We start from the raw sequence: 20,833 nt of genomic DNA on the forward strand, positions 1-20,833 counted from the left end.
GAGAGAGAGAGAGAGGAGAGAGAGAGGGAAGGGAGAGAGAGAGAGAGGAGAGAGAGAGAGAGAGAGAGAGAGAGAGAGAGAGAGAAGGAGAGGAGAGAGAGAGGAGAGAGACGAGAGAGAGCAGAGAGAGAGAGAGAAGAGAGGGAGAGAGAGAGAGAGGAGAGAGAGAGAGAGAGGATAGAGAGAGAGAGAGAGAGAGAGAGAGAGAGAGAGAGAGAAGACAGAGAGAGGAGAGAAGAGAGAGAGAGAGAGAGTGTTTACACTCAATGGCACAACAGCAAGGTTTAGGCATACATTCATTAAACCGTCACGTGCACTCTGAGTGACATTACATTTTTTACAGTTCCTGTCTGACAATGAAGACTATGAGACATGAGCGTTCTGAAATGAACACCTGAAAATGTTAGTGCATAAACAATATATACAGTGGGGGAAACAGTATTTGATACACTGCTGATTTTGCAGATTTTCCTACTTACAAAGCATGTAGAGTCTGTAATTTGTATCATAGGTACACTTAACTGTGAGAGACGGAATCTAAAACAAAAATCCGAAAATCACATTTATGATTTTTAAGTAATTAATTAGCATTTTATTGCTGACAATTAGTATTTGATACATCAGAAAAGCAGAACTTAATATTTGGTAAGAGATCTTTGTTTGCAATTACAGAGATCATACGTTTCCTGTAGTTCTTGACCAGGTTTGCACACTGCAGCAGGGATTTTGGCCCACTCCTCCATACAGACCTTCCTCAGATCTTCAGGTCTCGGGGCTGTCGCTGGGCAATACGGACTTTCAGCTCCCTCCAAGATTTTCTATTGGTTCAGGTCTGGAGACTGGCTAGGCCATCCAGGACCTTGAGATGCTTCTTACGGAGCCACTCCTTAGTTGCCCTGGCTGTGTGTTTCGGGTCGTTGTCATGCTGGAAGACCAGTCCGACCCATCATCAATGCTCTTACTGAGGGAAGGAGGTTGTTGGCTAAGATCTCGCAATACTGGCCCCATCCATCCTCTCATACGGTGCAGTCGTCCTGTCCCCTTTGCAGAAAAGCATACCCAAAGAATGATGTTTCCACCTCCATGCTTCACGGTTGGGATGGTGTTCTTGGGTTGTACTCATCTTTTCTTCTCCAAACACGGCGAGTGGAGTTTAGACCAAAAGCTCTATTTTTGAATCATCAGACCACAGTGAACGCTTCTCATTCTCCTCTGGATCATCCAGATGGTCATTGGCAACTTAGACGGGCTGGACATGCGCCTCTTGAGCAGGGGACCTTGTGTGCGCTGCAGGATTTATATCCCTGACGGCGTAGTTGTGTTACTATGGTTTTCTTTGAGACTGTGGTCCCAGCTTCTCTTCGAGGTCATTGACCAGGTCTGCCGTGTAGTTCTGGGCTGATCCTCACCTTCCTCCTGATCAATTGATGCCCCACGAGGTGAGATTTGCATGGAGCCCAGACCGAGGGTGATTGACATCATCTTGAACTTCTTATTTTTTTATATTTTCTAATATTGCGCCAACAGTTGTTGCTTCTCACCAGCTGCTTGCCTATTGTCCTGTAGCCCATCCCAGCCTTGTGCAGGTCTACAATTTTATCCCTGATGTCCTTACACAGCTCTCTGGTCTTGGCAATTGTGGAGAGGTTGGAGTCTGTTTGATTGAGTGTGTGGACAGGTGTCTTTTTATACAGGTAACGAGTTCAAACAGGTGCAGTTAATACAGGTAATGAGTGGAGAACAGGAGGGCTTCTTAAAGAAAAACTAACAGGTCTGTGAAAGCCCGGAATTCTTACTGGTTGGTAGGTGATCAAATACTTATGTCATGCAATAAAATGCAAATGAATTACTTAAAAATCATACAATGTGATTTTCTGGATTTTTGTTTTAGATTCCGTCTCTCACAGTTGAAGTGTACCTATGATAAAAATTACAGACCTCTACATGCTTTGTAAGTAGGAAAACCTGCAAAATCGGCAGTGTATCAAATACTTGTTCTCCCCACTGTATATATATTTTTTTATTTTACATCCATTTAGCAGACACTTCTATTGAAAGGGACTTAAAGTCGACCTACTTGCGATGCAGACATTTTACGTACGGGGGATCCTGGGAATCAGACCCACTATTCTGGCATCGCAAGAACCATGATCTACCAACTGAGCTGCAAAATGTAATACCCGATTTAATTCCGAGGGAGATGTTCAGTCACAGGCTTCACTGCTAGCCTATTCATGATATACACCGTTTACAATTCACTGATGAAAAGTGTTCTGTCCGTTCTCGTTCAGGATGTGGCCACATTAAATCGTAATCATGAAATTATCCTAATGTCACCTGTGCTCCCCTTGTCTGCACATCAAGACAGTTTTCATTCAAGTCGAGAAAGTATGAAAATTAAAAAAATGCAGATTAAAAGGAAAAGCAGTGGAGGAGAAACGCATTACAATCTGAAAAGGAGAAAAACACCATTCCAGATATTGAATGTATTTATGCCCAGCTGAATATTAACCTGCAGTTACACGTGCTGACCAGAGGGTGGGGCTAATGCATTGTTTTTTTTAGGTCAATTTGACGGAGCAGGTGCAAAAACTACCAGGGATGGACAGCAGGCGCTCTCCACTGGGTCGGCAAAAAGCGGATGTTTCCTGTTTTCACGTATACAGTATATTCAACCTAACTTCTGTTTCCCCTGAAAAACAGATGCAGCGACTCAGGCATCTTTCTATGGCTGCTGTGTTGGGTTTAGGCAGCATGCAACAACACATCCTCAATTTCACTTCATTTGTAACGCAGTCATTTAGTTCAGAAAGACAGTGACGTGCTTGGGAAACAAAGTTCATGGCCATCATTCATAAAGCGTCTCAGAGTAGGAGTGTTAATCTAGGAGTAGGTCCTTCCTTTTTGATACTCATATAAAAAGGCTAAACTGCTCCTAGGTTAGTACACCTACTTTATGACACTTTATGAATACGGGCCCAGATGAGTGTATAACATTATCAGTTATCTCACAGTACACAGTACAGTAGTAGTAGGATAGTAGTAGTGGCCTATCCTATCCGTTAACTATTAGGGTCATATTCACAGTGAGACGCGCTCTCTCATGAGACGTGCTCTCTCCCATTCTTGTGTGCACGCCCACGTGAATTAGAAGATGATGAGGAGGAGGAGGAGGACGATGCACGACCACAAAGAAGAGAGAGCGAGAAAGAGGGAGAAAAAGAGCTGTCCTATGCAGACGACTGGAGCTAAGACACCTGGAAAGAGACAGTAAATAAGACAGAGACAATGAATTGAACATTGACGACGTCAGCAAGAGGGAAAGACGGAAGACGTCTAAAAGTCAAAGTATTATGAACAACATCTCCCAGAATGCATCAGTGTGGCGGCGATCCAACAGGCTTACCTGGACTGCATCTCGACCTGTGCTGTTTTCTGGGCTGCTTGTGCTGTGGGGGCCGGAGTCTCATGCGTAGGGGGGGCAGGGTGGCTGCTGAGCTGGGCTGGGGCGCTGGTCTGCTGGCTCAGGGGAGGATGAGGGCTCTGGGGCTGGGACTTAAGGTGGGGCTGGGAGTACTGGCGGTGGGCCTGCTGCTGCTTGTAGCGAGACAGGCTGAAGAAGAGGCCCAGAATGGCCTTCAGATTCCCATTGCGGATCTCTGCGTAACGGGGAGCAGGGGAGAGAGGTAAATAAACAGACAGGGAGAGAGAGAGAGAGAAAGAGATGAAGAGGAAGAGGTAGGAAGAAGGAGAGAGAGAGAGATGAGATACAGAGAGGAAAGTAAGTTACAAGCTCACGACACAATATTCTAGCCGCTACAGTCAGTCAATGTAGTCTCAGCAGGTGTGTGTGACTGGTGAGTGTGAGTGTTTACCTTCTGCAGACAGGCCCTGTATGTTGACTCCTTTGGCGACCAGGAAACTGAGGCAGGCGTCAATGTTCTCAATCTGGAGGAGAAGAAGAAGAAGAGAGAGACGCAGAGAACTTAGAACGGGGTGCTTCTGAATTTGCATTCAGATTGAACTCCCCTCATCGCACAGTCATAACGCACACACGCAGTTATCAGCAGCCTACTCAGAAATAGCAATCACAAACACATTGTCGGCCTTGGAGTTCAGTGGCATGTTTACAGCCGACCTGAGTAAGGTGAGTGGATCGTTTAATGACATAGCCTAGTCAAAGCAGTATTCAAATAAGCCAGACATACACCACTCCCGGAGTACCTTCGACGACGAGGCATTCTACTTTGACCCTGTTACTAAGATACCAGCCAATGGAACCACATCGACCCAGCTGTGCTGAGCTGTCAACAATCGACAGCCAGGTGATATGATTGGTCGACAGAATTAGCTTCGGGTCAGGGGACCCTATTTCGATACAGCCCATTGGCTGCACGTGTCATCACCAGGTGAACCAAATCAAATGGAGTAATCGAATGATATCATCAATACATTTTTTTTTTTTAAGGTGGAGAACAAAGGTTGTCAACGGTCAGGTTCAGGTGAACAAACAGGGAGTGACTGAGCAATATACCAATTGATTCTTACGCCACAGCCAGCTGTCACTTTCACTGTTCATACTGTTGTGACTATACTCTTGACTGTTCAATCAGGGAACCTTCATCAAAACGGAATCTGTCTTACACTATATACCGAGGCATATTGAATCACAGCCATCGGCAATAGCTAGCACACACGCTAGTAATACACTTCAGTAGTACATTTTCCACCAAAGCACTTACTACAAACGACTCTGAAAACAGGTCAAACATTGTCCCTGCAAACTGTACACACCCGATGCACACCCGATAAGCAGATCTAGAATACATAAACAGCTTACTGAAATAGAAGCAATCACAATTACCTTCTATTAGTGTGAATTGGGTTTCAACTGAGCAGAGTTCAGAGTTTCCATTTAGAAAAATAACATCGTACTTTATAGAAAACTAACTAAAATAACAATACCTATTCAATACATTAATAGCAATATCCTCCTTCTAGCCCTATGATTCTAGATCAGACATGTCAATGACGTCATATGACGAAACAAGCAGACTCCAGATCAGTGAGTGAGCTGTAACGGCATTCTGGCCCCTCTGTCACCTTTGTGACCCGCTGACCCCAGAACAGCTGTTATAGGGCGACACATGCTGGGAGGTCAGGGAGCACACAGCCTGAGAACCAGAAGGAATTTAGACCAGGCTCTGCTCGCTACAAAGTTCAAATATCCCCCACTCACTAAAATACCCACTGTCTTTTTAAATACCCCAGACCCATATGCCACCATCGTTTCACTGAACTACCCGCGAGCCACCCTGAAATACCCTCCCAGACCCTACTAAAATACCCCCAGCTTGACTGAGATACCCCTCCCTGTGATATACCCGCACCCATACACAGGCAGGTACTCATGCACGCGCACACACACACACATCAACACTACTAAAATACTGCCCTGACCCAAATACCCCTGGTACTGAGGGGGTAAAAATAAGATGCTTCTGGCGAAATAAAAACGCCCGCTGAGAGAGCAGTGCTCATACATTTTAGAAAACATATTTAATCTGTATTAAAACAGGGGATCGATTCACAATTTCAACTTTGGGAATTCCAGTGTAGTGCGGGAAAAGTGAGAAATCATCCAACTGTTGGAATAGAAAATCAAAGGAGGGAGACCCAGGCACTTTGACAATGAGTTCTCTACTTGTCCACTTTTCCACTCCTATCTTCCCCTCATCCTCTCCTGTGTTTCTATCCGTTTCTCGTATTCCCCTCATCCTCTCATGTCCTTCTATCCGTTTCTCGTATTCCCCTCATCCTCTCATGTCCTTCTATCCTTTTCTCGTATTCCCTCACCCTCTCATGTCCCTTCTATCCGTTTTCCGTATTCCCCTCACCTCTCATGTCCTTCTATCCGTTTCTTGTATCCCCTCATCCTCTCATGTCCTTCTATCCTTTTCTCGTATTCCCTCGCCCTCTCATGTCCTTCTATCCTTTTCTCGTATTCCCTCATCCTCTCATGTCCTTCTATCCTTTCTCGTATTCCCCTCATCCTCTCATGTCCTTCTATCCTTTTCTCGTATTCCCCTCATCCTCTCATGTCCTTCTATCCGTTTCTCGTATTCCCCTCATCCTCTCATGTCCTTCTATCCGTTTTCGTATTCCCTCATCCTCTCATGTCCTTCTATCCTTTTTCGTATTCCCCTCCATGTCCTTCTATCCTTTTCTCGTATTCCCCTCATCCTCTCATGTCCTTCTATCCTTTTCTCGTATTCACCTCACCCTCTCATGTCCTTCTATCCTTTCCTCATATTCCCCTCATCCTCTCATGTCCTTCTATCCTTTTCTCGTATTCCCCATCCTCTCCTGTCCTTCTTCCGTTTCTCGTATTCCCCTCATCCTCTCATGTCCTTCTATCTTTTCTCGTATTCCCCTCATCCTCTCATGTCCTTCTATCCTTTTCTCGTATTCCCCTCATCCCTCTCCCTGTCCATCTCTTCTGGTATCTCCCACTTCCTTTCTCTCCTCTATTCTGATCAGGGCAGTGCTCCTCTCATCAACGATGTGCATGATTCATAAACCTTGAGTAAATACAGTCTGGTTATTCATTAGCATGTAATAAAGCCACTGAGTCAATAGGTGTTGTGCCTAGCTTTGACGTCATGGGACAACACACGTAACCGTGATGGAGTGTATACACCTGAAGTCGGAAGTTTACATACACTTAGGTTGGAGTCATTAACACTCGTTTTTCAACCACTCCACAAATTTCTTTGAACAAACTATAGTTTTGCAAGTCGGTTTAGGACATCTACTTTGTGCATGACACAAGTAATATTTCCAACAACTTTTTACAGACAGTTTATTTCAGTTATAATTCACAATATCACAATTCCAGTTGGTCAGAAGTTTACCAACACTAAGTTGACTGTGCCTTTAAACAGCTCGAAAATTCCAGAAAATTATGTCATGGCTTTAGAAGCTTCTGATGGCTAATTAACATAATTTGAATCCATTGGAGGTGTACCTGTGGATGTATTTCAAGGCCTACCTCAAACTCAGTGCATACTTCAAAGTTGAGGCAAAATGGCTTAAGGACAAACAAAGTCAAGGTATTGGAGTGGCCATCACAAAGCCCTGACTCAATCAAATAGAACATTTGTGGGCAGAACTGAAAAAAGCATGTGCAAGCAAGGAGGCCTACAAGCCTGACTCAGTTACACCAGCTCTGTCAGGAGGAATGGGCCAAACTTCACCCAATTTATGTGGGAAGGTTTGTGGAAGGCTACCCGAAACGTTTGACCCAAGTTAAATAATTTAAAAGGCATATGCTACCAAATACTATTGAGTGTATGTAAACTTCTGACCCACTGGGAATGTGATGAAATAAATAAAAGCTGAAATAAATCATATCTCTACTATTATTCTGACATTTCACATTCTTAAAATAAAATGGTGATCCTAACCTAAAACAGGGAATTTTTACTAGGATTAAATGTCAGGAATTGTGAAAAAACTGTGTTTAAATGTATTTGGCTAAGGTGTATGTAAACTTCCGACTCAATGTAAGTCTCTCCCTCTCCACCCTATACACTAAACACACACTAGACATGTACAGACGTGTCACAGACATGTCACAGAACATGTCAACAGCCACAGATAATCTAACCCTGCAGGTAGATTGAACACTGGACCACAGTAGTACTCAAATTACACTGCAACTGAATAACTTGCAATCCCACATTTTTTTGAAACTAGCCCAGTTATATGGCCACCTAGGAAGCAACACTAACTAGATCATTAAAATCAACAATAATGAGAAATTACACTGCCTAAAAATGACCATTATTATTACAAAATAATCAAATACCAACCGTCGTCATAAGCAAAATACAACTTTCAAAACCAAGATACAATTCTAATATGTCCATAGAGTTTCCTCTTACCTAGAACGTTCTCTGAAACCTGTCTTGATGGCATGAACACAGCAAATACAGTATCACACTAACCACTGTTCTATTGTACTGGGTCTCTCTCTCAGACACACACACACACCTCTCTCTCTAAGGCTGTCATCACATGCTGGGTCTCAGCCAGCTTAGCACACAGTAGGGCCGGCCCTGCAACTGCCTAGGAACAAACACTTTCATACACCAACAGAGAATCTATTGTTTGTTTGTGTGTGGTGTGTGTGTGTGTGTGTGTGTGTGTGTGTGTGTGTGTGTGTGTGTGTGTGTGTGTGTGTGGTGTGTGTGTGTTGTGTGTGTGTGTGTGTTGTGTGTGTGTGTGTGTGTGGTGTGTGTGTGTGTGTGTGTGTGTGTGTACCCCCCTCACCGGAAGCTTTGGTTTATGTCTTAAAGGAATCCTGGCTTGTGGCATGACTGAGTCGGCGCGTGTGTGTTTCTCCTGCCGCCTTTCACTCTCTCAGACAGTTCCACTGAGACTACCTCACCTGTGAACCAAGATAACACTAACCCCGTAAATACTCTCTCGCTTCACGATACCCTTAGATTGTTGTTTTAGAGAGTCAAACAACCCTGTGGTCGGTCAACATGACGCATAGCACAACTTTAACATACAGTCGTGGCCAAAGGTTTTGAGAATGACACAATATTAATTCCCACAAAGTGTGCTGCTTGTTCAGTGTCTTTAGATATTTTTGTCAGATGTTACTATGGAATATGAAGTATAATTAAAAGCATTTCATACGTGTCAAAGGCTTTTATTGACATTACATGAAGTTGATGCAAAGAGTCAATATTTGAAGTGTTTGACCCTTCTTTTTCAAGACCTCTCGCAATCCGCCCTGGCATGCTGTCAATTAACTTCTGGGCCACATCCTGACTGATGGCAGCCCATTCTTGCATAATCAATGCTTGGAGTTTGTCAGAATCTGTGGGTTTTTGATTGTCCACCCGCCTCTTGAGGATTGACCACAAGTTCTCAATGGGATTAAGGTCTGGGGAGTTCCTGGCCATGGACCCAAAATATCGATGTTTTGTTCCCCGAGCCACTTAGTTATCACTTTTTGCCTTATGGCAAGGTGCTCCATCAATGCTTGGAAACATTGTTCCATCAACCAAACTGTTTCCTGGATGGTTGGGAGAAGTTGCTCTCGGAGGGATGTGTGGTACTATTCTTTATTCATGGCTGTGTTCTTAGGTAAAATTGTGAGTGAGCCCACCCTTGGCTGAGAAGCAACCCCCACACATGAATGTTCTCAGGATGCTTTACTGTTGGCATGACACAGGACTGATGGGAGCGCTCACCTTGTCTTCTCCGGACAAGCTTTTTACGGATTGCCCAAACAATCGGAAAGGGATATTCATCAGAGAAAATGACTTTAACCCCAGTCCTCAGCAAGTCCAATCCTGGTACCTTTTGCAGAATATCAGTCTGTCCCTGATGTTTTTCCTGGAGAGAAGTGGCTTCTTTGCTGCCCTTCTTGACGCCAGGCCATCCTCCAAAAGTCTTCGCCTCACTGTGCGTGCAGATGCACTCACACCTGTCTGCTGCCATTCCTGAGAAAGCTCTGTACTGGTGGTGCCCCAATCCCGCAGCTGAATCAACTTTAGGAGACGGTCCTGGCGCTTGCTGGACTTTCTTGGGCGCCCTGAAGCCTTCTTCACAACAATTGAACCGCTCTCCTTGAAGTTCTTGATGATCCGATAAATGGTTGATATAGGTGCAATCTTACTGGCAGCAATATCCTTGCCTGTGAAGCCCTTTTTGTGCAAAGCAATGATGACGGCATGTGTTTCCTTGCAGGCAACCATGGTTGACAGAGGAAGAACAATGATTCCAAGCACCACCCTCCTTTTGAAGCTTCCAGTCTGTTATTCGAACTCAATCAGCATGACAGAGTGATCTCCAGCCTTGTCCTCGTCAACACTCACATGATGTCAGCTGGTCCTTTTGTGGCAGGGCTGAAATGCAGTGGAAATGTTTTTGGGGATTCAGTTCATTTGCATGGCAAAGAGTGACTTTGCAATTAATTGCAATTCGTCTGATCACTCTTCATAACATTCTGGAGTACATGCAAATTGCCATCATACAAACTGAGGCAGCAGACTTTGTGAAAATGTATATTTGTGTCATTCTCAAAACTTTTGGCCACGACTGTACTGTACCTCCTGATGTAATTCAACTAGACAGTTTCATAGTGTTACACAACTACTGGTAGTAGCTGGTAGTACTGGCGCCCAAGTGGCAAGTAACCCAACACACACAAAAACAAACCAATAGCACCAATACTACAGTACTTTACAGTGAAACAATCAAACTGAATGCAGTCTAGATACAGCAGAGGACACAGAGCGACAAGAAATTAGGTAAATATACAATTCTCTAACCGCAGAGAAGAAGGTGAGGAGGAGAGAGGGATGACAGGAGGAGCGCTAACCCAAATAGTGGCTCCAGCCGATACCTTGTGGTCAAACGGTTGACACTCCTCCATACAGGGTTGTCTAGCAACGCTATGCAGCACGGTACCAGTGATTGCTCTGCACTCGCATCTTGATTACATAGGGTTCGGCCAGCTGATACAAGTTGGTATCACACTCAGACACACATGTGCACGCACATGTATGCAGGAAGGCACGCACGCACGCAAGCACACACACACACACGTTGTCTGAAGGAGGTATCCCCCTAGCTGTCACACACTTGATTACACATTAACTTCAGACAGTATCCTGCTAGTGGTATCTCGCTTCCCCTACTCACCTGTGGCGACTCACATGACCAATCAATACAATCTATATGATCATATACTATGTAAATATAGCAGTCATATAACCTATGAACGACCACGGCCTTAGTACTGAACTGTTGGGACATGGAAGGAACGTCAGTCACGATAACCTGACGCTGTATATAACAGCATACACTTAAGTCAAACGCTGTTTTGTCAGGCTTACAGCTGTCGTGGCCTTGAGTGGCACCTGAAGGTGAAACACGGGTTGACGTTTAGAACTGACAACGCCTTGATGTAAAGGAGGAAACGCCATTTGACATTCGCTGAGGGCTTATGAAGCCTCCTAAGGCCTCGTTTTCATCATTCCCCATTAGGAGAAGACTACTGGGAAGACGGGTCTGAACTGGTTTCGACCTGTATGGAGCTAGTAGTAACGTTTGTTCCCGGTAGAGGAGAGAAAGATCTCTCGGGAACTAGAGCCAAACTGAGGGCGAAACAGGAAGTTGGAAATAAAACATTGTGACCCAGAAACACGACACACACAGCAATTAAGCAATACACACCAATAAATCTACCCGAACAACAGAGCAGTGTGTAGTGCTATGATAGATGTGTGATGTGGGTGTGTGTGTTTGTGTGTGTGTGTGTGGTGTGTGTGTGTGTGTGTGTGTGGTTGTGTGTGTGTGTGTTGGTGTGTGTGTGGTGTGTGAGTTGTGTGTGTGTGTGTGTTGTGACACAAGTGTATCCCTCCACAGTAAGAAGTAGGCCTCTGACAGACCTAAAGCACTTCAGGGGATATGTGAGTGGGGGGTGCAGTAGCCGGGAGCGTCCTGTGTGGTTTTAGCACCTCTTGTGCACCACTACACCCAATGACAGCATGTCACTGCGAAAGCTACGGTTATTTCCTGGGTGGCAAGGGTATGAGACTGGGAGGGACTAGCGGTAAAAGGGTGTGTGTGTGTGTGTGTGTGTGTTGTGGTGTGGTGGTGTGTGTGTGTGTGTGTGTGTTGTGTGTGTGTGTGTGTGTGTGTGTGTGTGTGGTGTGTGAGGGCCACAGTTGTAAAAACAACTATTCCCCCACTCGTCTGAAAAACACTGAGCAAGATGGTGATAAAAAAGCTTTATATCCCTCCATTATAAGTCCTAAGCTTGTTTACATGTTTGCTGGTTTAAAACAAGAGGTTAAGGTAGAGTTGTTTTGCCAGAAGCTTTTCAGGGTTTTGAATGCAGCTTACCACAGCAATCAAGTCAAGTGTTGTTAATGGAGCTCTCAGTAGGTCCTGGGTGTTGAGTGGCCGGCTAACAGGGAAAGTGTGTGGTGTGTTTCTTCACTCTGTATTAAAATCCACAAAGACATGTGCATAATGACTGGTTGCCCTGCCTCCAGCACTGCTCGAAGCTTCAGTTTCAGCTGAAGAGCTCACACACACGCAAAGCTGCACACGCACACAACAGTGGTGACACACAAACGCACACCACCCCCCATCAAATATCTCTCAGCTCAGGCCAAACAGAGAAACACACACACACACGTACACACACAAAAACACACACACACTTAAACACACAGCGTCAGCCCACCGTTTCTTCACCTCTCGCCTGTAAAATGCTAACAGTGGTAAGCTAAGAGAGGTTTTAGAAAAGGTTCTAATCACTGTACAAACAAAGACACAGAGGAGCGACAGAGACCAGAGAGGGACGGAGAGACCAAGAGGGCAGGAGACCAGAGGAGACAGAGACAGAGAGGGACAGAGACCAGAGAGAACAGAGACCAGCAGAGGGATACAGAGACAAGGAGAGGGACAGAGACCAAAGAGAGGGACAGAGACCAGAGACGAGACCAGAGACCGGACAGAGCAGGACAGAGACCACGAGAGGAAGCAGAGACCAGAGAGGAACAAGAGACAGAGGCCAGGACAGACAGAGAGGCAGACGACAGAGACAGAGAGCCAGGGACAGAGACCAGAGAGGGACAGAGAACCAGAGAGGCGGACAGAGACCAGAGAAGGCGACAGAGACAGAGAGCGAACAGGAGAGGAACAGAGACCAGAGAGGAACAGAGACCAGAGAGACAGGAGACCAAGAAGGGACAGAACCAGAGCAGGACAGAGACCAGAGAGGAACAGAGACCAGAGAGGACAGAGACCAGAGAGGCACAGAGACCAGAGAGCGACAAGAGACCAGAGCAGAACAGAGACCAGCAGAGGCAACAAGACCAGAGAGGAACAGAATGACCAGAGAGGGCACAGAGACCAGAGAGGGAACAGAGACAGAGAGGGGACTACAGGACAAGAGCAGCCTGGAGCGTCTCAATTACTGGTGACTGGAGGGCACAATCAACCTCTAATGGGACCCGGCTAATGATAGTGATACACAGAGAGAACCGCCTGCGACTGCACTGATTCTGGGCGTGTGTGTGTGTGTGTGTGGTGTGGTGTGTGTGGTGTGTGTGTGGTGTGTGTGGGTGTATGTGACAAGTCCTGTGTGCATTGTGTGTGTGTGTGTGTGTGTGTGTGTGTGTGTGTGTGTGAGTTGGTGGTGGGGGGGCGCGGTCTGTCTATCAGCCTAAATTAGCCTTCAACTGGCACACTGGCCCAATTTACAACCCTCCACATTCAGAGGAGGGATACCGGCTAGTTTCCCATTGCAGTAAAAAAAAACACCAAAATCACAAGCAGTATGATTGAATGCGAAATGTACAAATGTAAGGTAAAATGTGAAAGCACTGACAAAATGTCTACCTCTAAGATATGTTTATTGTTTGGAGCGTGTCAAGTGCAGTGAAAATATGTTCAGATTTGTATCAGAACAACCAGTAATTGGAACAACAGATAGGAAGCATACCATAAACTCTTGCCTTCAGCCCGGTTTCAAGCTGAATTGTGGGTACTATAAATTTATGGCTGTCCCGACAAAACGAAATCTTGGCCGACCGAAAGTTGTCTGTTCTTTCGATCAATCGATTGGTCAACATTTTTGAAGGTGTATTTTTCCGTATATCGACACACTCTATGTGTTTTCATAAAATCAGTGATATGCATTGAGCTCGTTTGACGCTTTAAGTTGACTGTTCGATGAAATAACACACACATGACTCAAGAGGGAGCCAGATAACCAGAAGAAGAAAAAAACTTAACCTGAACCAACCATTCTCCTCCACCTCCTGCTGGCTTTCGCAGATTCTGCCATTGCTCTCCTGACGTTGCTGGTAATAGGCTACACGAGGAGTCGGCAACCTTTCTCATGTGGAATGTCAATTTATATGACCATTTCTACCAATCTGCGTGCCAATTATGGTTTTTATATACACATGTTCGTGGAACAGTTTAATTTCATTTATATTGGCGTCTTCATATCTCAAAATCGTTTAATCGTTTAATCAAAATTCTATCCAAATCTAACTGAAAATGATACAAACCTAAAAAGTGACTTCTATTGCCATTACCAACTATGTAAAAAATAGCCTACATAAAGCCAACAAACAAAACCATTGCAGCCTGCAGGTAGAAAATATCAGAATTTAAAAAATAAAAAGTATCCTATTAATCACATTGGCTACGCATGGCCTGTCTGCAACAAACTTGAAACATTGTATCAACTATTAACTTGGTCCCGTGTGGCTCAGTTGGTAGAGCATGGCGCTTGCAACGCCAGGGTTGTGGGTTCATTCCCCACGGGGGGACCAGGATGAATATGTATGAACTTTCCAATTTGTAAGTCGCTCTGGATAAGAGCGTCTGCTAAAATGTAAATGTAAATGGATCCAGCTGAAGCTTGCGGTGCAACATTGTATAAAATATTCTGGTCCCTCAGAGTGGTGCTCGGGACGGACACAGCTGTTGGCTATTTGCGCAAGGGATAAGAAGCATTGCTTGACTTGGGCAGGAGCTCACCGGAGCTGAGTACCGGCACCTCAACTTTTCTACTGCTTGAGCTCCTGTTCCACTTAGAGAATATCAGCTCAAAAGTAATGTGGAGCTCCTGCACCTAAATATAAACAGTAACAGCACCCAAAATGAGTACCGGAACCTACTTCAGCCCAAGTCAAGCACTGATTAGAAGTAATCAGGTAGGCCTGCTCCACAGCTCATTAGTGATGGTGCTTTAAGCCAATCAGAAACACTATCAGATCCCAAAATGGGCACATTTATACAGTGTATTCAAGCCTTGACATTTTTCCTAATTTTGTTACGTTACAGCCTTATTCTAAAATGTATTTTTCCTCACCAATCTACACACAAAATAATGACAAAGCAAAAACTGTTTTTTTGAATTTTTTGCGAATTTATTCAAAAAAAAAACGGAAATATCACATTTACATAAGTACTCAGACCCTTTACTCAGTACTTTGTTGAAGCACTTATTATAGCCTCGAGTCTTATTGGGTACGTCGCTAGAAGCTTGGCACACCTGTATTTGGGAGTTTCTCCCATTCTTCTCTGCAGATCCTCTCAAGCTCTGTCAGGTTGGATGGGGAGCGTTACTGCACTGCTATTTTCAGGTCTCTCCAGAGATGTCCGATCGGGTCCAAGCGCAGGCTCTGGCTGGGCCACTCAAGGACATTTAGAGACTTGTCACGAAGCCACTCCTGCTTCGTCTTGGCTGTGTTCTTAGGGTCATTGTCTTGTTGGAAGGTGAACCTTCACCCCAGTCTGAGGTCCTGAGCACTCTGGAGCAGGTTTTCATCAAGGATCTCTCTGTACTTTGCTTTCTTCATCTTTGCCACGATCCTGTCTCGTCTCTCAGTCACTGCTGCTGAAAAACATCCCCACAGCATGATGCTGCCACCGCCATGCTTCACAGTAAGGATGGTGCCAGGTTTCCTCCAGACGTGACGCTTGGCTTTCAGGCCAAAGAGTTCAATCTTGGTTTCATCAGACCAGAGAATGCTGTTTCTCATGGTCTGAGAGTCTTTAGGGGCCTTTTGGCAAACTCCAAGCGGGCTGTCATGTGCCTTTTACTGAGGAGTGGCTTTCGTCTGGCCACTCTACCATAAAGGCCTGATTGGTGGAGTGCTGCAGAGATAGTTGTCCTTCTGGAAGGTTCTCCCATCTCCACAGAGGAACTCTGGGGCTCTGTCAGAGTGACCATCAGGTTCTTGGTCACCTCCCTGACCAAGGCCCTTCTCCCCCGATTGCTCAGTTTGGCCAGCTCTAGGAAGAGTGTTGATGGTTCCAAACATCTTCCATTTAAGAATGATGGAGGCCACTGTGTTCTTGGGGACCTTCAATGCTGCAAAAAAAAGTTGGTACCCTTCCCCAGATCTGTGCCTCAACACAATCCTGTCTCGGAGCTCTACGGACAATTCCTTCGACCTCATGGCTTGGTTTTTGCTCTGACATGCACTGTTAACTGTGGGACAGGTGTGTGTCTTTCCAAATCATCTACAATCAATTTAATTTACCACAGGTGGAATCTAATCAATCCAATCTCTAATCTCAAGGATGATCAATGGAAACAGGATGCACCTGAGCTCAATTTCCAGTCTCATAGCAAAGGGTCTGAATACTTATGTAAATAAGGTATTTCTGTTTTTTATTTTTAATACATTTGCAAAAATGTCTAAAAACCTATTTTCACTTTATCACTATGGGGTAATGTGTGTAGATTGATGAGAGAAAAAAAGATTTAATCAATTTTAGAATAAGGCTGTAACGTAACAAAATGTGGAAAAAGTCATGGGCTCTGAATACATTCCGAAGGCACTGTATATATATTTGCTACAGCTCGACTAAGAGAATCTTGGTCGACCAACAGCCTATCGACCAAACAATCGACCAGTCTACTAATTGTGGTCAACCCATTCAAAATTAGACATTCTTTCAAATTCCCACCCCTAATAAACGCGTATATAAACGCAGCCACAGATACACTCTCTCTCTCTCACTCATGTGTTCTAATGTTAAACTGCCCCAACAAACCACAATAAACGCAGAAATGAATATACAGTAGAACTAAGCCTTTGCCTGGGAGAAGAGTATGCTTGCCAAAGCCCTCTCCAAAAGGGAATCCTTATACAGTAACCACAGCCATTACAACATCGCCCTGCTAACGCTTTTACTGTCATCGTAACTTCAATTCTCCATCTGGATTTTGTCCCCTTAGATAACATAAGTGGAGTTTTTATTTCTAGTAGTAACGTGATGAAGCGAGCTTGGTTCTCTTCCAGACACCAAACCTCAGTCTCTGGTGCGTCAAAGTGAGAGCCAATGGCCTGTCTGTAGGCCAGACGTTTTACAAAGACTGACCGCAAACAATAACAGGAGTAATACCCATAACCATTCAATTGGACCCATGTCTTCTGAGACAGAGCTAAATTCGAATTTCCTGCTTAAATAAGGTCACTGTACGTACGCACAGCTTATACACGCTCAAGTACACGCGCACGTATGAGTTAACACACAAACACAGACACTCTACTGTGGTGGACCAAGACATCAAAAGGCACTTTTTACTTCAACAACACTCACCCATTCAAACAAGCAAACAAAACAACCCCCCCCCCCACACACAACACAAGGATTCTAACGTTATACTGCCAAACAACACAAACCAATAGAAGGAAACCCTAGGAAGGTCACTCACCATCTGAGCACGAGTCTTAGGGCAGCCATTGATGTCTTCAATCTTCTCATTGCTGAAGGAGAGAGAGAGAGAGAGAGAGAGAAGAGAGAGAGAGAGAGAGAGAGAGAGAGAGAGAGAGAGAGAGAGAAGAGAGAGAGAGAGAGAGAGAGAGAGAGAGAGGAGAGAGAGAGAGAGAGAGAGAGAGAGAGAGAGAGAGAGAATAAAAGGTGTTCTTAGTGATATCCCTGGTTCTTACTCCAGGATGTTCCTACTCAGTGCCAGAGAGAGTGAGTGAGGAGAGCAGGCCTGTGACTGGGTGGAGAGGGTCACTGCCCCCTCTTTCTTCTGAGAGATGAAACCCAATCTAGTTAAAGCAAATGTGCGTGGGGCCACTAGGGGCCAGGCAGAGTTGGCCGGGAGAAGGGGTGTGTGTGGATCCCCCCCCTCCCCTCCTTTAGAGGCCCAGCCCACAGCAGCTGAGACAAGGTTGTCCACTTTCAACACTACAGCCTGCTGGGGCCCACTGGGCATCTCCGCCACAGGAACCTGACTACCACCTACTGCAGGAAAAGAAAGGGTTATCCCAGCGGGTCCAAACTTTGTGTCAGGTGGATAAACACTCTCACAAACACACACACGCACTTGCACATAAACACACCCTGTGGAATGTACACAGAACCAAAACATAAACACAACGTGTAAAGTGATGGTCCCGTGTTTCATGAGCTGAAATAAAATAGCCCAGAAATGTTCCATGAGCACAAAGAGATTATTTCTCTCAAATGTTGTGCAAATAAATGTCTTTAGCTTTGCCAAGATAATGCATCCACCTGACAGGTGTAGCGTATCAAGAAGCTGATTAAACAGCTTGATCATTACACAGGTGCCCCTTGTGCTGGGTACAATAAAAGGCCACTCTACATGTGCAGTTTTGTCACACAACACAATCAGGAATGTCCACCAGAGCTGTTGCCAGAGAATTGAATGTTCATTTCTCTACCATAAGCCACCTCATATGTCGTTTTAGATCATTTGGCAGTACGTCCAACCGGCCTCACAAGCGAAGACCACGTGTATGGCATTGTGTGGGTGAGCGGTGGGGTTATGGTATGGGCAGGCATAAGCTACGGCTAGAGAGATAAGCTACCAGGGACAACGAACACAATTGCATTTTATCGATGGCCATTTGAATGCACAGAGATACCTTGACAAGATCCTGAGGCCCATTGTGAGGCCCATTTTTTAAAAGGTATATGTGACCAACAGATGCATATCTGTATTCCCAGTCATGTGAAATCCATAGATTAGGGCCGAATGAATTCATTTCAACTGACTGATTTCCTCATATGAACTGTAACTCAGTAAAATCTTAGAGATTTTTGCATGTTGCGTTTATATTTTTGTTCAGTATATATTATGACTCGTCTAAACCCTGCCATTATCTGTCATTCGGTCTCCCCTGTTGTCTCCTACCAAAATAATGTGCTACTGATCCCAGCCAGGTCTCTGACCCTGTGTCACCGTGTCACTGTCCCCCTGCTTCACACCCACTGAGCTGCATGGTCAGATTTCAGTCGCAATTGTCTGGTGTGATATTCCCCCCCCCCATCTACATAGAGAGGGGGACAGGAAACTATGAATGAACTGGTGAATGGGCACTCATATAGGGATTGGAAGAGGGATAGAGCTCGGTTACATGACACCAGGATAGCAATAGTCAGCTGTGGGGGGGGGGGAGAGTGTCAAAAACAGCACAGCGACATAGCCAGACAGACTTAGTCGATGAGTCGGCTGTAGACGACCTTTGCAATGAACACCACCTCTGCTTTACCTCACCTACTTGTGCGTGTCAGTGTGTGTGTGTGCGCTTGCTTGCGTGCATGTTTACAATAGCATGTGCCACTGTTTCTACCCTACACTGTCCCCTAGGTGATAACCGAGACCGCTGATGGTGAGAAATCATGCTCTCTCTGGGGGGGGGGGGTCTACTATACCAGGGGACGGAAAGACAATCCAGTTTGTGGCGTGACAGGTCATTGAAAGACGCATGCTTACGACACTGTGCATCCTCGATGATGCTCACTGTCCAGTGACTACAGAGATTCAATCTGAGCATCAAAAGACAAAGAGGAAGAGAACAGAGGACTCAGTGTCTCCAAACCCACCCATCCTGCCGTCGACGCGACAAAATAAAATCCCCCAAAAGATCCATCTTCCGCTCTGAAGACCCGCTAGCCTACTCTGACTCTCAGAGAAGTAGTGAGAGAACGTCTCGGAATTGATTTATTTCTCAAAATGATTAGGTTTTCCTTGTTCTCTACTCCAGATTCTAGTCTGAATTCTACGGAGAAGACTCTAGTCTACACAAATGTTCTATGGCGTGGGACTATGATGGGTTCTGTACTAAATTACTCTTATTCCCAATTCTATGTGCGCTCTACATTAGTATCGTATGATGTTCTGTACATGATCTTAGATTTGAGGCAGTGTTTTTGTATACAAAGAAATATAATCTATATTCTCTGATACAGTTCTATAGAACTCTGGGAAGCAGAGGAGTGACAATAAGTCATTGGTCAGCTGATGTGACAGTGCTGTAACCTCGGAGGGCACCGTCTCCCCCCTCTGTCCTCTTCAAAAGATGACAGGGAAGCTTGTGAAGTGGGGAAATTACAGGACTAAGGGGAGGGGGCGCATAATGACATTACGTTACAAAACCTCCCTCAGTCAAACTTCTCCCTGACTGCGCCATTGTCAAATATTTCAGCGTTAAACTGAGGGATTTTCCTAACTCAATTTTGGAGAATAATAACTTCTTGATAATACGTTAATAATATTTTGTTGTTGAAATTAATACTTTTATGAGGACAGTTCATCACCAGTAGCATATACCATTATGACGGTTACTGTACAAATATCAATTAGTATACATAGCGTTACAACTTCAAAGGTGTATAAACATGGTATCTGCATGAGAAGTCTAGACCATCAACTGAACTCATTAGCAGTAACAGTAATAACATGGCATCAAGAGAAGAGCTGGTAAATAAAGTGTACCCCTTACCGACAACCTGTATGATCTCCGCAAGCAGCACTCCGTCCGTGACGTCTGTTTGCAGGTCCTTGATAAGTCGCTTGTGTCCTGACTTGGCTAGGTAGTGGTTGGCCCAATCCGTATAGATCTGTTCAGGACACAAAACATCAGCGTCCATTCATTAGACGCCCAGGGAACGACTAATATCAAAAGCGAAACACAACTCTTGCGCCTCCGCTTTTTTGAAGTCATGCGAGTGTTTAAAATCCCATAACACTTAACAAAAAAAGACAAATTACTCAAATTAAACACGTTTACGACTCAAATAAAAAATAACAACATGGTTGAATAGGACCCGCGCACCCCCTTTTCTTTCGTCGGGGGCGCAGAGCTAGCACATATCCGCGTGGTATTCAAATTGGGACCATTGTGCTCGGATAGCGCAGCAGCGAGAGCAGACGGTTTCAATGAGGCGCTGACATCACGAACTCGAGGACAGAAAAGGCCCTTCAGAGTGTGCGAGGGAGGGGTAGGGGGGG

General features: G+C 45.0%; 1 protein-coding gene across 1 annotated transcript in view; it reads right to left on the reverse strand.

The window, feature by feature from the left end:
* Positions 1-17,351, reverse strand: part of LOC111974302 (neuron navigator 2-like) — a 90,581-nt gene extending 73,230 nt beyond the window's left edge. The window contains 3 exon segments of the mRNA XM_070447229.1: positions 3,407-3,659; positions 3,876-3,948; positions 17,282-17,351. Of these exon segments, the coding sequence (XP_070303330.1) occupies positions 3,407-3,659; positions 3,876-3,948; positions 17,282-17,284 (329 nt within the window). The 5' untranslated portion in view covers positions 17,285-17,351.
* Between the last annotated feature and the right edge of the window lie 3,482 nt (positions 17,352-20,833).

The sequence above is a fragment of the Salvelinus sp. IW2-2015 genome, linkage group LG15, assembly GCF_002910315.2.
Source record: "Salvelinus sp. IW2-2015 linkage group LG15, ASM291031v2, whole genome shotgun sequence".
Taxonomy (NCBI): Eukaryota; Metazoa; Chordata; class Actinopteri; order Salmoniformes; family Salmonidae; genus Salvelinus; species Salvelinus sp. IW2-2015.